Consider the following 15,478-nt stretch of genomic DNA (forward strand, 5'->3'; position numbering starts at 1 on the left):
AGGTTTCTAAACCTGCCGGAGATCTAGAGCTGCATGGTGGCTGTGGGGGCGGGGCTGGGAGAAGCCTGTAAAACCCGGGAATCCCCTGCTGGGACCTGGGGATTGGGAAGCCTACCAGCAGCACCACATACCTCTTCCTGTCTGAAAGCTGTTGATGCCATTGTTCCTGTGAGGTTTCTAGACTGGTCATCGTAGGCTATTCTGTTATTACTTTGGTTTTCTGTACATGAGCAACTATAAAAGTGACTACTCTGCATAAATCCTCCCTGGCAATGTTTTAGATCTCTTTTATCACAGACTAATGGCAGGTATAAAGGTTTGGTAACAGTGGAAGGGTCAGGTCATCAACAACACTTTTAAACACCAGCCAGGCCAGAGCTTTTTTTGAGGAGGAATGCACAGGAACACAGTTCCGGCTAGCTTGGTGTCAAGAGGTGTGGCCTAATATGCAAATGAGTCACTGCTGGGCATTTTCTACAAAAAGGCTCTGTGAGAAGCAATGGTGACATCAGGGGGTATGGCCTAATATGCAAATAAGTTCCTACTGCACATTTTCTACAAAAAAGCCCTTATCAGCCCAGTCTATGTCTCGACCCCAATAAATCTGACAAACACATACACAACACCAGCCTCCACCTCCCTCAAATGTTACAGGCAGCTCAAGTAAACTAGTAACTTTTGGAAAAAAATAATTTGCATAATTTATTCTGCTTCTAGGATTTGCTATTTTTTTGTTGCAGAAGGTTGTGTTTTTATACAGGACCCTGAGCCTTTTTGTTCAGAACAGCTTTCTTCAAATGTCAGCTACATCTGGTTCCCCTTTTAAAAAAATGATATCAGCAGGGCTTTATTTGTAGCAGGAACGTCTTTGTATATTACGCCACATATCCCTGATGTAGCCAATCCTCCTGGAGCTTAGAGTAGGCCCTGTACTAAGAGCCCTGTAAGCTCTTGGAGGACTGGCTACATCGGGAGGGTGGGGGGGTGGCCTACTATGTGCAGGAGTTCCTGCTACAAAAAAAAGCCCTGGATATCAGGTACTAACCTAGTATAGATTGGAGAAAAGCTTGTCCAGCCTGTGAAGTTTTTATCCAACTTACATGGCTCTTCCACTGGAAGATAAGCCATAAGCTAGAAGAACCCTCCTTAAATTGGAGGAAAGCTTCAAACTTTGCTTAGTATTGCAGGATTTATTGTATTGTATTGTGGTGCAGAGTGGTAAAGCTGCAGTACTGCAGTCAGAGCCCTCTGCTCACGACCTGAGTTCTATCCCAGCAGAAGCTGGTTCTGGTAGCCACTGCCAGCTCAAGTTGACTCAGCCTTCCATCCTTCCGAGGTCGGTAAAATGAGTACCCAGCTTGCTGGGGGGAAAGTGTAGATGACTGTGGAAGGCAGTGGCAAACCACCCTGTAAAAAGTCTGCCGTGAAAACGTTGTGAAAGCAACGTCACCCCAGAGTTGAAAACGACTGGTGCTTGCACAGGGGACTACGTTTACGTTTACTTTTACCTTTATTGTGGTATTGCATTATCAGAAATCTGCCTGTTTTCCCTGTGTAGAATGACACTTAGACGTGTCTTCTTTTTCTTCCTCCAGGTTGTAATCATGGCATGCATGGAATTTGAAATGGGGAAGGTGAGCAAAGTATCAAAACACAGAATACCTTTGTGGTATCAAAACAATGCAGTCTGCAGTAACCTCCACCATTTCCTTCTTAATGATCAGAGCTCTTAACAGAATTTCAAGGTGCATTTGTATCCATTCACAATGCACATTGTGTAACCACTTTACCTGAAGCTGTACCTGGCTATGCACAAGCTGAAACCTTACTTCTTCAGGATCCTGTCTCAGAGTTCCTCTTCCTCTTTCAGTACACCAGATATATGATATTGATATTGGGGTTATAGAGGATAAAAGTGAAATGAATTGTAAGAAGAGTTCCAGTATGAATACAAGTTGAGGGGACTAGGGTTGAGCACAAACCAAAAAACAAACTGAGGTTTGAATATGACCTGGGCTGGTTTGTGGTTAGTTTCAAGCTGGTTCATTTGGTAACATCATTCCCAAACCAAAAAACGAAATGCCTTTTTTCCTGTAGTTTGGGTGGTTCGTTTTTGTGGCTCCTTCTCCAGACAGCCTGGCGATGATTCAATCAATTCCTAGGCAACACTGGGGTGGAGAGCCCTAGAAACACAAAAAGCAGTTGTCTATAGTTTGATTGGCAGCTCTGGGAGCCAACCATGGAGGTCTATGGGAGCAGATTATATACCAGTATAATACCATACCCTGACTCAGTTGCTTTCACTTTGCAGCATGAAGAGAGAAGAGTTAGTTGTGAAAGCAGAAGAATTGTTTTCTGTGCGGCTGATTCAGGGGAGACTTTGAGGGACTCCCTTTCCCTCCCACACAGTGGGACAATTTTTTAAACACCTCTCTCATCTGGGAAGATGTTCCTTGCTATGGTTTCAGGGGACCAAACCTGAAGCTGGATTTGAGCTTTCTTGGGGGCACTTGCTTTGGGGTTCTATAACTCAGACATCCCAAATCCAATCTTTTCCAAACTTGGAGGGCAGGTGGAGGAGAGCCTGTTGAAGACTCCCTGTGAGTTTGGTATCTCTAACCCACAAGGAAGCTGTTCTACCGCTTCCTGAACCAAATGAACCATGAGCCAGTTCAGGAAATGAAAAAGCTCATGTAAATTTGTGGTTCATGCAGTCAAACAAACCATGAACCAACACAAACAACCATTTCCCCAGTTTGTGCCCATTCCTAGAGAGGACGTTATGATGACTTTAGATTTTATGAGGCTGTAGGCAAACATTTTTCAAGGATCTTTTATGTTTTATCAAGAGAGAAGCTTCTGGGATATTGTGGCTTGCCTTGAGAGTAAGAGGACTTTTAACATGCGGGGTATAGTCCAAATTGAGTCTCTTCCCTTAGGCTTCATCAAAGTCCTGCTTTATCACTCTCTGTTTTGTTTATCACTGGCCATTGTTACCTCTTTGCCCCTTTTCAGTGCTTCTAGTACTCTGATTCTCATTGTATGCATTTTAGATCAATCATATGCTGTATTTTCCTCATCTTCCTCCTAGATTTGTTGCAAGACATGCTTTGTGAATTCTGTGCTCAGGCTGCAATTCATAGGCATGGGGGAAGGCAAAATTTCTATTGATATGATAGCATATGGGAAGAAACAACTTAATTGCCCCACCCACATCCTGTTATCTGACCTAAATTGGCACCAGGGATCTGTTATTTGCCTTGTTGGAGAAACTTGTACATCCTGATGGCTACACATAGATTTCCCAAGAGGAGCAAATATCAGCTCCCCAAGGCCATTTCAGGCTGGTAACATAGAGTGAGAGAAAGCCTTACTCACCTTTCCTCTGTGTATGAGACCCAGTCTGAATTGAATTCTTAGTATGAAAATTATAGAGCATGTCTGCTCAATGGTCTCATGACGTACCTGGGATGGAAGCGAGGAAAATGTACTGCTTCAATAGGAAGCCAGGAAGGAAGGTTCTAACACTGGGAATGCTGAGCGTCACATCTAAGATCTGGAGCAACTTATTGTTGCTGGGGTGAAGATGCCTTTCTCAAGTGAGTAATGGGACCAAGTAAGATTATTTACACCATATTCTGCTTCTAGGATGTGTCATCTTTTCAGCTGTAGAGAGCTGTGTTAAAATGTGCAATGTGAGATCCTATCACAGGCCCCTGAAAATATTACATTGCTGGCCACAAAGTTGTACTATGTCTTCAGGGGCAGGAAAGATCAGACATGGAATACTACAATAGAACTGCTGTGGGTTCCTTATTTTAAATAAATAATAAATAATTTTTAAACTTACCTTTGAGGGCCACTACATTGTCTCTTGGGAAAAAGCAGTTGACTATCTCCAGGTTTTAAACTTTGAATAGCAGATGTTATCCTGGGGAAGATACATAACCACAGACTTGTACCTTTCTCAACAGAAAAAATGTGAGAGATACTGGGTGGAGGTGGATGAGTCCCCTATCCAGTGGGGCCCATTTACTGTTTCCTGTGTGAGTACATCCCTTTTGTCTTTCCTGTTTTGTTAGTTCATACTCTGTGTCATGACTTATGGAAACAACTGTTGTTTATCTGCAGAAAATGACATCAGGGTTTGTTTCTCCTGTAGGAGGCTGTAGAAAAGAGGAACGAATATACAATTCGCACTCTGAAAGTGAACCTGAATGATAGTGTAAGTGTGGAATGGCCCAAGCAATGGGGACATGTAATGGATTTGCTGTGTGCATCCCAGTCAAAAATGCTGAATCTCCAATGTGGGAAAATAGGTATTGCTAGTGTCCCATTCCGGCACATTTATTGCATTCTTTTGTGGTTCCAGTGGATTGCAGTGAAAGGGAGGTGGCAGGAAAATGCTGTACTTTTGATGGAAGTGCCTTCCACTAGTGAAAAATTTAGTTGGGAACCAGCCCACTGTATTACAGGGAAAGGAACTGGTTTGATTTGTGTGATTTGATCAGTTCTCTTTACATTTTTATTCAGTTTTGTGTTGCCTTTTATTTGCCACAGGTTTATAGAGAGACCTGTGGCGCAGAGTTGTAAAGCTGCAGTACTGCAGTCAGAGCCCTCTGCTCACGACCTGAGTTCTATCCCAGCGGAAGCTGGTTCTGGTAGCCAGCTCAGGTTGACTCAGCCTTCCATCCTTCCGAGGTCGGTAAAATGAGTACCCAGCTTCCTGGGGGGAAAGTGTAGATGACTGGGGAAGGCAATAGCAAACCACCCCGTAAAAAGTCTGCCATGAAAACGTTGTGAAAGCAACGTCACCCCAGAGTCGAAAATGACTGGTGCTTGCACCTTCACCTTTATAGAGACTCACCCTCCACACCCTCAGGTGACATTACAATTATTTAGAGCCATGTTAATTGAACTAAAGCCTCCTCCTTTTTTGTTTCCTTTACAGGAGATCAGAACTGTCTACCACTTTCATTATAAAAATTGGCCAGACCATGATGTGCCCTCCTCTATTGATCCCATTCTTCAACTCATATGTGAGATCCGTTCCTACCAAGCAAACAGTGATGCACCTATCTGCATACATTGCAGGTGGGTCTACTAAGCTGGCAATAGAGAAGTGTGTGCTCTCTTAACTCTGTCTCATTGCCTCAGGATGGGTATAATGGAGGGATCATACTAACTCTGTGGTGTAGTATTTTGCCTGCCTTTCTTCTCTGACTAAAGAATCTTAGGTGTTGGGAAAGACCCTTTTCCACCTTAAGACTTGGAGTACTGCTCTAGTCAAAGTAAACAATTGTGACAATTGGCCAGGCCCATAGCCATGGGGGGGCTGCGGGAGGCATGGCCCCTCCACCCAACCTACCCTTGGACCTTTATGGCCCCCCCTTTTCCCGGTCCCCGCTCTCTCTGCTGCCAGTTTTCTCCCTGCGGCTCTGGTGGCCTCACCCCCCTTCGCGCGGCACCTCCCTCCCACCCAGCTACCCACTCACCCACCAGGCAAAACTGTAAAGGCACCCCCCGCCAATCACGTGATCAGCTGGAAAAGCCCCTCCGAAGCTGGCAGTTCATACATTGGTTTCCTGGTGCAATCAGCAAGTTCAGCGCTGGCCACCCCAGCGCTGAACTTGCTGATCGTACTGGAAATCTGACGTAGATACTGCCAGCTTTGGAGTGGCTTTTCCAGCCAATCACGTGATCGGCAGGGGGGGCACCTTGCAAGAGCTCTAGGAGCCTGCTCTTTACTCTTTCGCCCGGTGGGTGAGTAGGTGGCTGGGTGGGAGGGAGAGGGAGGTGCCACACGGAGGGGGGTGGGGCCGGCAGAGCCGCGGGGAGAAAAATGACAGTGTAGAGAGTGGGGGCCACCAGAGGGGGAGCCCCTCCATCCAAAATTTTTTTCCGTGGATCCCCCCAACCAGAATTTACTGGCTACAGGCCTGCAATTGACCCATTCACACATTAGAGTTCTTTTTCACCCAGTGGGTGAGTAGGTGGCTGGGTGGCAGGGAGGGGGAGGTGCCACAAGGAAGGGGGAGGGGCTGGCCTGTCCTCCCTCAAACCTTTTAAAAGTCCCAGTCAGGACAGGTCATGCCCAGTTGCCTCCCTCTACCTAGAATCCTTATTGGAGTGTGGCTAAACTTGTGAGGGACCAATAGTACCTTCTGAGCACCCTTTCTCCTGCTGCTCCTCTTTCCCACCCCTGGATGGAAATTCCAGACAGCTGATTGTCAGATAGCTGACTCTTTGATAGACACCCTTCATTGACTAGATGATTCTTAAAGGGTCATCTGCCTGATTAGTTGGCTGGAACATGGACCCTTACAGCATGAATCCATTGCCCCACTAGGTGTGGGGAATGCTGGGCTGGACAACATAGGCATATTAAGAAAGAGGGGGCAAGTTTCATATATAAATATATGAACTTGTTGATTACGTGGAATCAGCTGTGTAAACTGTCCTTTATCTATATATGTTCTGTTAATTTCATGTCTCCTGTCTGCTGACTCCATAGGTGGATCAGTCCCACAGAGTGTTTGTCCTGATGGAAGGATCTGTATCCGCCAAGTACAACTTTCTCACCTTCCACATACTGTTGCACCTTAAAAAGCTGCTCTTGGGGAACAGGGGGCCCACATGAACAACATTTTAGGGGGCATTTTGGGATGTAGTTGGCAGGGGAAGGCAAAAATTTGGACTCTGCTGATTGACATCCTTCTATCAGCCAAAACACACTGTGGGACCCAGCCCTATGTCTTGGTTATTTTCTCTGTCTCTGCTATATTATGTTCCCAGGACCCCCACAAATGCAGTGAGTCACTCACTCACTTGGGCATGCACTCATATACACCATCTCCGGTATGCACCTGCACTTTTCTCCATGTCCACTCAATCAAGAACGCTGTACTCCTGTGGCCATATAGACTGCTGTTATAGTTTAATTCTATCCCCTCTAGATATGCACTTGATCTTAGCCACAAGGCTGTATCCCCTTTACATATGGAACATGTAAACTGTTTTATTCATTCATGAGATTAAAGACTCCTGTATAGCAACATTATTAAATACCAGGAATAAGGCCTGTTGTGAAGAAAAATACAACAGACTCTAGAAAGAGGCTTTGGGTGATGCCCCCCTTGCTGTCTTCCCACCCACCCAAGTGAAGGCATTCACTCCTGCACACACACCTCAAGGAGAGCTGATCTCTGCCATGTGGAAAACAGTTGTAATTCTGAGTGATCTCCCGTCCTCACTTGGAGATTAGCAACAATGGTTCCCCAAGAGGAAATGGCTGGTTTTTATGGTGGAGAGTATGGTAATGTACCTGTCTGAGGTCCCACCCCTTCTCAAACCACACCCTCTCCAGGCTCCACCCCTTAAACCTCCAAGAATTTTGTAACCTGGAGTTGGCAACCTATCTCCTTCCCTTTATCTGCCCCTCTGACTTCAGCTTTGCATTGCCTCCATGCTCCCTGCAGCCTCTGCATAGGAAGAGGACAGTCTTTCTCCACAGTGGGGAGGACCAAAGCAGCTTACATCATTCTCCCCTCCCCCTTTGATATGTACAACAACCCTGTGAGGTAGGTTAGGTTGAAACTCTGTGACTGGTCTGAAATCACCCAATCAGCTTCCACAGCAAGAACCTGTGTCTGGCAGACCATGCTCTAAAGCCTTAACTCATATCGCCTCTCGGTGATAGCCCCTCGCTGGTGGAACGATCTACCAGAGATGGTGCGAGCCCTGCGGGACCTGAACCAGTTCCGCAGGGCTTGCAAAACATTTCTCTTTCAGTTGGCATTTGAGACAACATGTGGTAATTGAATTGATATAGAACCGGATCAACGAATGAACAGATATTTAGCCATCCTAAATACATCTGGATTACATCATTCTAGCACCTACCTTAATATATCTTATTATATTTTATTTGTTTTTATGTATTTTAAATAACTATTTGTAATTAATGTCAAATTATTATGTTTTTATGAATCATGGGACTCCCATGTCTGTTATACTGTCCAATAAGAATCATGGGATTCCCGTGCCTGTTAGCCGCCCTGAGCCCGCCTGGCGGGGAGGGCGGGATATAAAAATAAAATATTATTATTATTATTATTATTATATGCCAAACTCAATCACGGAATCTCCAGGAATTTACCACCAACCTGGAACTGGTAGCCATAGTCAGGACTGGCCCCAATGAGTTCTCCTTCAGAGGCCTTTAGTCTCTCTCTGATAATGTTTTTGGTCTTAAGCACAGGACTTCAATTTCTCACTCTGTCTTGCTTTCCCTCCCTCCCTTTCCCCCATCTGTGGCTGTTTCCCTTCCAGAGGAGGAGAGAGAGGAGCTCTCAGCCAATCAAGGGAAGGCTTTCTCTGCCTCTTTGCCTCCCTCACCCAACTGAGGGAAAGGCTTTTTCTGGCTATTTCCTTCCTCCTCCCTCCTTCAGCCAATTGAGAGAAGGGTTTCTTTCTCTCCTCTACAAAGCAGTGCAGCAGGCAGCTCAGCCAGTGGGAGAGTAGGGAGAGCCAGCAATTGCCAGATCCAAGGTTAGTTGCCTTTTATCGACAGAATCAGCTTGGCTGGCTAGCAGCTCAGGCAGAAGAGAGGAGTGGACTCAGTTAATGGCATGCAAGTACTCTTGATTGATGATTTGACAGGCCAAAGGTTGATGTGCAGTCCTAACCAATGAGGGAGCTCCATTTTACTAAGATGAAACAGCTTTTATATACATAGGATAATTGACAGGAAAAATGTATGCTAGTAAACAATAAATGGAGTTCTAAATTACTGGTTGGGTTTGTTATATTTGATGAGGGGATGCACTACAACAATGAGATAAGGTAGGAGACAGTTATAAAGGGTTTTTATTTTTATGTGCCATACTCTAGGGATAATTTCTCAACACTGTTCATAAGTGATTATATTAGTAAAAGACTCCTGGTTGATTTTAGAGATTATAATGGTACAAAGATGGTACAAAACTTATTGGTGAAATAAATATTTTAAATTGTACCGTGAAGACCCATGAAGTCAGTGTAACAGCTCAGACATTAGTGTAATGTCCTCTGTAGTAACAATTTATCACGTACACATACAAAATTTGAGATATAATAGGGATTTTTCATTTTTCTCAGACATATCAGCAACACTGAAGCAGAATGCTAAGGTTATGAAATCAATAATAAAACATAGTTGACCACTCCAACCACACCATGGTTCCTTATTTTTCTGCACTGAAATGTCATCTTTCCTATGGGCAGTTTGGAAGATCTCTGCAACATCTTTCATAGCGTTGCATCAGTGCTCTTTTTGGGGAAGCCCTAAAGTTCATGGACAGGTCACATGATTGAGGCATTTTCCATTGTGAAAGGAAATAATACAGAATTATCTGTTTTCACTGGCTTCCAAGATGATTTTTTTTTTACTCAAAACTGTATATTTTGTAAGTTTTTGCAGTCAAATAGACATAATCCAAATAGTGATATAAAAATTGTATGCTGCTATTAAAAATTAAAATAAGTGCTATATTTAACTTGGACATTGCTGGCTGCTCATTCACTGTCCCCTCCCACAGCATTCTAATTAACAATGTAATCCTGTGCTAGAGGTTATGCCTGGCAGACAAAGATAGTGTCAAAATTAACTAGTTATAATACCCAAGCTCCAAACTGATGGCGAGGAGCCGTTGCAATGTTGAAACACCCAGACCTTGCATGAAAAAGCTCAACATGAACATATCAACGTAAGGCAGCAGTAGGTGGCTGCCTCTGAGGCATGGGCGCTGGGCCATTGTGGTTGCACTTGTGTTTGCAGGGGGGAGAAATGGTGGTGGCAGCAGAGCCTTGCCTGGGGGGCTGACCTTGTGCCGGCACCCTAGTGCTACCACTGGGAACACCAAGTTATGTCAATGAAGTGTTAAGCTGGAACTAGCTATGGTAATGCAAAGGGGTAGAATTGGCGAGTCCTTTGGGGCACCTTCATGACTGAAGGATGGTGCTGTAATTACTAAGGACTCTGTGAGATGTGGGCAGTGACATTGCTATGTGGGTTCCCTTTCCTATTACTATAATTATTATTTTAATTTTATTGCAGGTCAGAAAAGGCTCTTGAGACTTTGCTGCAGCTATTTCAGACTACAGTATGTCAGATATGAGACATCTTTCTAAATAAGGGGTATCTGAAGTCAGGGTCAGCCCTAGACTGTGGCACCCTAGGCAAGGCTAACTTATGGTGCCCCACCCCCCCACTGCTAACATTACTAAGTCATATAGGGGGTGCCCCCAGAAGGCCAGTGTCCTAGGCAATCACCTAGTTTCCTTAGTTGCAGGGCTGGCAATGTGTCTGGGAGGGGAATATTAGATGTGGGGAAAGGAGGGTTCACTCATTATTGAAGGAGCAGGTAAACTGATGAAATCAGCAGAAATATGTTGTTCATAGGCAGACATTTTAAGCACTCAAATTGCAGCTACATTTGACAGCCATTTTGGAATATGAACAACTCTCTGCGGGCATAAGATATTGTTGTATTAGGATTTATGCTGTGTTGTGGACTGTTTCTATTTTATTTCATGCAATATTTTCAGCATGCTATAGTTGTGGCCAATGGCTGAGAGGACTACAATCTAATGAAGATCAAGTAGAGAACTGAGATTAAGGGGCAAATCTGGGGTTCTCTCGTCAACTGCTACAACTAAGAATTTTCAGGGAAGGTTGAAATTTATTCTTTTGACATGAAAGAGAAAAGAGAGAAATAGCAAACAATGAACATGAATAAAAGCTGCTCTTGCTCTCTCTCAACCATCTCTTTATCGTTTAGTGCTGGTTGTGGAAGAACAGGAGTCATCTGTGCCATTGACTATACTTGGACCTTGGTAAAAGATGGGGTGAGTGTTTCCCATGTGAGCCATGGCAATGAATCAGCTATTGGTGTTATTTTAACTTCTGTGCAATGAAGAACGTGGTGCTTCCAATATTACTGGTAAAGAAAGGGAAACTTTTACCAGAGTGGCGTGAGTAAGAGGGAGGAATGATTAATTAGTCAAGGTTCTTGTAGGAACCCAAAATATCAAGGGTGGGAGGAGAGATGCATTGCCAGGAAGGAGTGAACGACTGGGTCTGGGCTATGAATTTATCATCAACATCTGTTTTTGTTTTTTACTTCTCCTAAGATCCTCCCAATGAACTTCAACATTTTTAGCTTGATTCAAGAAATGCGAACACAGAGACCTTTAATAGTGCAAACTCAGGTATGCTCAAAAAATTCTCATTGCTGGTACCCTAACTGAAAGTTTTAGAAAGTTTGTCCTATATAGCACTGTGTGGCTAGGGTTGCCAACTTTGGTTTTGGGAATTCCTAGAGATTCAGGAACTGTGCGTGAGAATGTCAGTGAAGCTCAGAGTGGATGTGATACCATATAAGTCCTCCAAAGCTTCCAGTATGTTCAAGGGAACAGATTTTGGTAGTCCAGAGATTATTTGTAATTCTGGGGACTGGTAACATTTGTGTGTGGCTCAAAATCCTCTTATATGACAATAATTATATTCCAGATCTCTTTTCACACCAGAAAGATCCTAGGAAAAATCAAAGGAGCAGATGTTAAACTTGCTAGGAAAAAAAGGGGGAGCAAAGTTCAAGATGGTAAAGAGCTTTATGGATAATTCAGTTGGATGGTCCGTGCCAGATAAATGGCTTGATAAAGTGGCATACTGTACTTCAAGTGTTGATTGTTACTAGACAATAATCTATCTCAAAATTTTGCTGGAGTTGCCTGAAATTCATGGATTTATCTTGTACTCAGATTTCCCCTTGTGCTGTTTTAGTCATAAAGAAGTTCCTGTCCAGAAAACAGAGGAGAGCAGGAACTTCAGTTTCCTCTTCTCTATTCCCAAAGCTCAGCATGAATTCATATCTGCTTATTAAATTTGACTTCCCCAACCTTGTCTTTGGAAAGTGCAGCGACCTTCCCGTAGTTCCCTATCAGAAAATGACCTTTGCTATGTTAGACAACCCAGGCCTATAAAGTACAAAAACAACTAGGCAAAACTGACAGTTCTCCCCACGTGATTTCATTTTTCAGGAGCAGTATAAGTTGGTTTATGATGCTGTGATTGAGCTCTTTAAAAGGCAGCTAGAAACATTCTCTGATCCTTCTGTTGCGGGAGCTGTGGAGGTAAGTGTTCATGCTGTGTCTGGATACAAATGCAGAGCATTTGTACAGACTTTCCCAAGTCGTATTTAGGAACAGAAACACAGTGGAAAAACTGAATAGAGGAAACTGTTTTGTTAAAGTACAAATGCAACATTTCATATTGGTAAACTTATCAGCTACTGCATCTGTTGTATAAGTAGCACCTGAGGTTTTGCAGAAGTGCATGAATATTTCCAATAACAGCTTCCCCCCTTATGGTACCACCAAACAGGAAATGGAACAGGAAATACTTCAAAGGCCAGATTCACACTTTATGAAACTCAAGTTTAGGGATAGATCATAAGCTACTGTGTAACATATGCCCAGCGCTCCTATCCTTTGTGTAAACTTCTTCCATTCCTTTGCGCATGGCTGAGTGTAATGTATAAGAGTTGCCAACCCAGGTGACAATGAACCCAGGTACACTACTAAACTAGGGTTGCCAAGTCCAATTTAAGAAATATCTGGGGACTTTGGGGGTGGAGCCAGGAGACTTTGGGGGTGGAGCCAGGAGACATTGGGGGCGGAGCCAAGAGCAAGGGTGTGACAAGCATAATTGAACTTCAAGGGAGTTCTGGCCATCACATTTAAAGGGACTGCACAAATTTTTAAATGCATTCCTTCCATAGGAAATAATGAAGGATAGGGGCACCTTCTTTTGGGGCTCATAGAATTGGACCCCCTGGTCCAATCTTTTTGAAACGTGGTAGGTATTTTGGGTAGAGGCACTAGATGCTATACTGAAAATTTGGTGTCTCTATCTCAAAAAACAGCCCCCCCCCAGAGCCCCCGATACCCGCGGTTCAATTCTCCATCATTCCCTATGGGAATCGTTCATGGAGGTGCATGATGGCTCTGGGGGCGGGGCTTCCCCCACCGGCCAGCTGGCTGGGGGAGGGGGGAAGTCTGTAAAACCAGGGGATCCCCCTCTGGGACCTGGGGATTGGGAAGCCTATACTAAACTTATAATATAGAACACTATGAGTTTTTGAACTGTACCCAATTTCATTTTAACCTATGTTGATGGAGTGTCCATAGGAAGTTTCAAAACAGGATAGTGTGAGATAAGTGGAATTTATGCATGTGAGCCCCATTCCCAGTCTTTAAACCCAGGTTCAATCATGCATTTGACTCAGGATCATTTTACCACCTACCAGCACTGTGTGTTGATAGAACTGCTGCTATTATTTATCATATGGCAGAGTTACACACAGGAAGCATGTAATAATATAAAATACATAACCAAGTTGATACAACAGGTATGCAGATCAATTGAGCAATCCCCCTGAATACAAAAATCAAAGCTTTCAGTCCACTCAGTTGCAGCTGGGGAGAATTCGAACAGCTCCATCACATCAAAGAGCTCCATCACATCTCCTTGGAAAGCTTAATGTTCACATTCCTGTGACAGATGGAAAATACCGTAGTTTGGCGGACTGCACCACAATCAAATATGGATCCTAGTATTTTGCCCCATTTAAATAACAGATCTGTACAACTGCCAAAGCCTGTTTGTATTCTATTAGCCATCTTCCATACTTTACATAGCAAGTCAAATCCTGTGAGTCTCTTGCTGGTGCTGATTTTTGCATTCAGCTGATGTGTCACTTTTGGTGAGTCTTTGAAAAAAGTGATCTATCTGGAATTACCCCAAAGTTTTTTTCACACCAGCTTGTTGTTGCAGCTCAGCTTCTTAGCTGCATTGGTTTTTCCCCTCCCTTGCACACAATATAATTTCCTGGTTGTTGCTCTCCTGGATTTTCAAGTTTTTTCCTGTTTTTTTTTTTTGTGGTCCTGTGTGTAAGGGAGAGGGAAAACTGAGCTGCAGCCAGACCCAGCATGGTAAAGCCCAAAGTCCAGTCCCATAGCCAGAAAAATTGGGGGTGGGAAATGAGTACAGTGGTGGTCATCCCATTATTATTTGTTTACTTTCTATATTATTTATTTACCAGTTTCCTACTTGAGAGTCAAGGTGTATTACATGGCATAAAACAATGTAATGAAATAACATGAGTGATCTAATAAACAATGCAATAGGAGTAAGATTACAAAAATCAGAAAAGTGCAAAAAAGTATCAGACATGCTATGTCAAGCAATGCAGAAAAGGAAAGTACAAAAAAAATTGAAAACAATCTTGTAAGCAGTTCTGATTCTGCCACAGCATTATTTTTACCCTTTCATTCCTTTCTCTCTCTGATTTACTCCATGGTGTTACTCCACCCCCACATCAGCCCTGCTAACTGCTAATTCTGTTCCAGGGAATTGCGTGGAGAATTCACATTTGAAAGATTTATGACAGGGTTCCCAATTTTTTACCTCAACTTCCTCCTTTTTTACATAGAGAATTTACACTTGAAAGACTTGTGACAGATTTCACACCAATCCCAGTGCTGATTGAAGGTGCATGACAAATGCTTCATGGGGCAGGTTCTTTTTCACCACTGTGGCCATGGGTGTCAAAATCTCATAATCAGAAGGGGTCATATGCAGGGCTTAGATAGGAAATCATTCTGTATATAGGCCATACATTTGCCTGGTATTAAATTACACATCATAAAGAATTATTACAAGTCATGGATTTCATTAATATATCTTCCCTCTGCTTCACACTGTCATCATTGCTTATTAGCAATTCCAGAGGAATAGTTATGTTATTCTGCTACTTATTAGCAATTCCAAAGGAATAGTTATGTTATTCTGCTATAGCAAAAATGAATAGGAATCTTGTAGCACCTTAAAAAGGGTAAAGGTAGTCCCCTGTGCAAGCACCAGTCATTTCTGACTCTGGAGTGATGTTGCTTTCACAATGTTTTCATGGCAGACTTTTTACGGGGTGGTTTTGCCATTGCCTTTCCCAGTCATCTATACTTTCCCCCTAGCAAGCTGGGTACTCTTTTTACCTCGGAAGGATGGAAATCTGAGTCAACCTTGAGCTGGCTACCTGAACCAAGCTTCTGCTGGGATCGAACTCAGGCTGTAAGCAGAGCTTAGGACTGCAGTACTGCAGCTTTACCACTCTGTGCTATGGGGCTCATTGTAGCATCTTAAAGACTAACAAATATGCACTGTTTTTAAGTGATAAGGGGAAGTGTGTAGGGTGACTTTTAATGCCTTTATTCTAATTTTCTAGCGTTCAGGTTTCATTATGTCAACAGGAGTCCACTTATCCTCTCCCCTTTTTTGCTTGTTATGCTGTTTGCAGACCTCCAGCTCCAGTAGGGGGGCATTTTCTTCCTGACATACAGTAGGCAGTTGTGTGGTTCAGCAGAGACATAAGGCCAGCTT

At 43.5% G+C, this 15,478-nt stretch overlaps 1 protein-coding gene across 1 annotated transcript in view; it reads left to right on the forward strand.

The window, feature by feature from the left end:
• PTPN22 (protein tyrosine phosphatase non-receptor type 22) overlaps positions 1 to 15,478 on the forward strand; it is a 55,948-nt gene that overhangs the window by 18,331 nt on the left and 22,139 nt on the right. The window contains exons 5-11 of the mRNA XM_060231205.1: positions 1,596 to 1,634; positions 3,975 to 4,046; positions 4,163 to 4,225; positions 4,952 to 5,094; positions 10,821 to 10,887; positions 11,173 to 11,250; positions 12,082 to 12,174. Of these exons, the coding sequence (XP_060087188.1) occupies positions 1,596 to 1,634; positions 3,975 to 4,046; positions 4,163 to 4,225; positions 4,952 to 5,094; positions 10,821 to 10,887; positions 11,173 to 11,250; positions 12,082 to 12,174 (555 nt within the window). The remainder of the gene's footprint in view (positions 1 to 1,595; positions 1,635 to 3,974; positions 4,047 to 4,162; positions 4,226 to 4,951; positions 5,095 to 10,820; positions 10,888 to 11,172; positions 11,251 to 12,081; positions 12,175 to 15,478) is intronic.

The sequence above is a fragment of the Heteronotia binoei genome, chromosome 2 (assembly GCF_032191835.1).
Source record: "Heteronotia binoei isolate CCM8104 ecotype False Entrance Well chromosome 2, APGP_CSIRO_Hbin_v1, whole genome shotgun sequence".
Taxonomy (NCBI): Eukaryota; Metazoa; Chordata; class Lepidosauria; order Squamata; family Gekkonidae; genus Heteronotia; species Heteronotia binoei.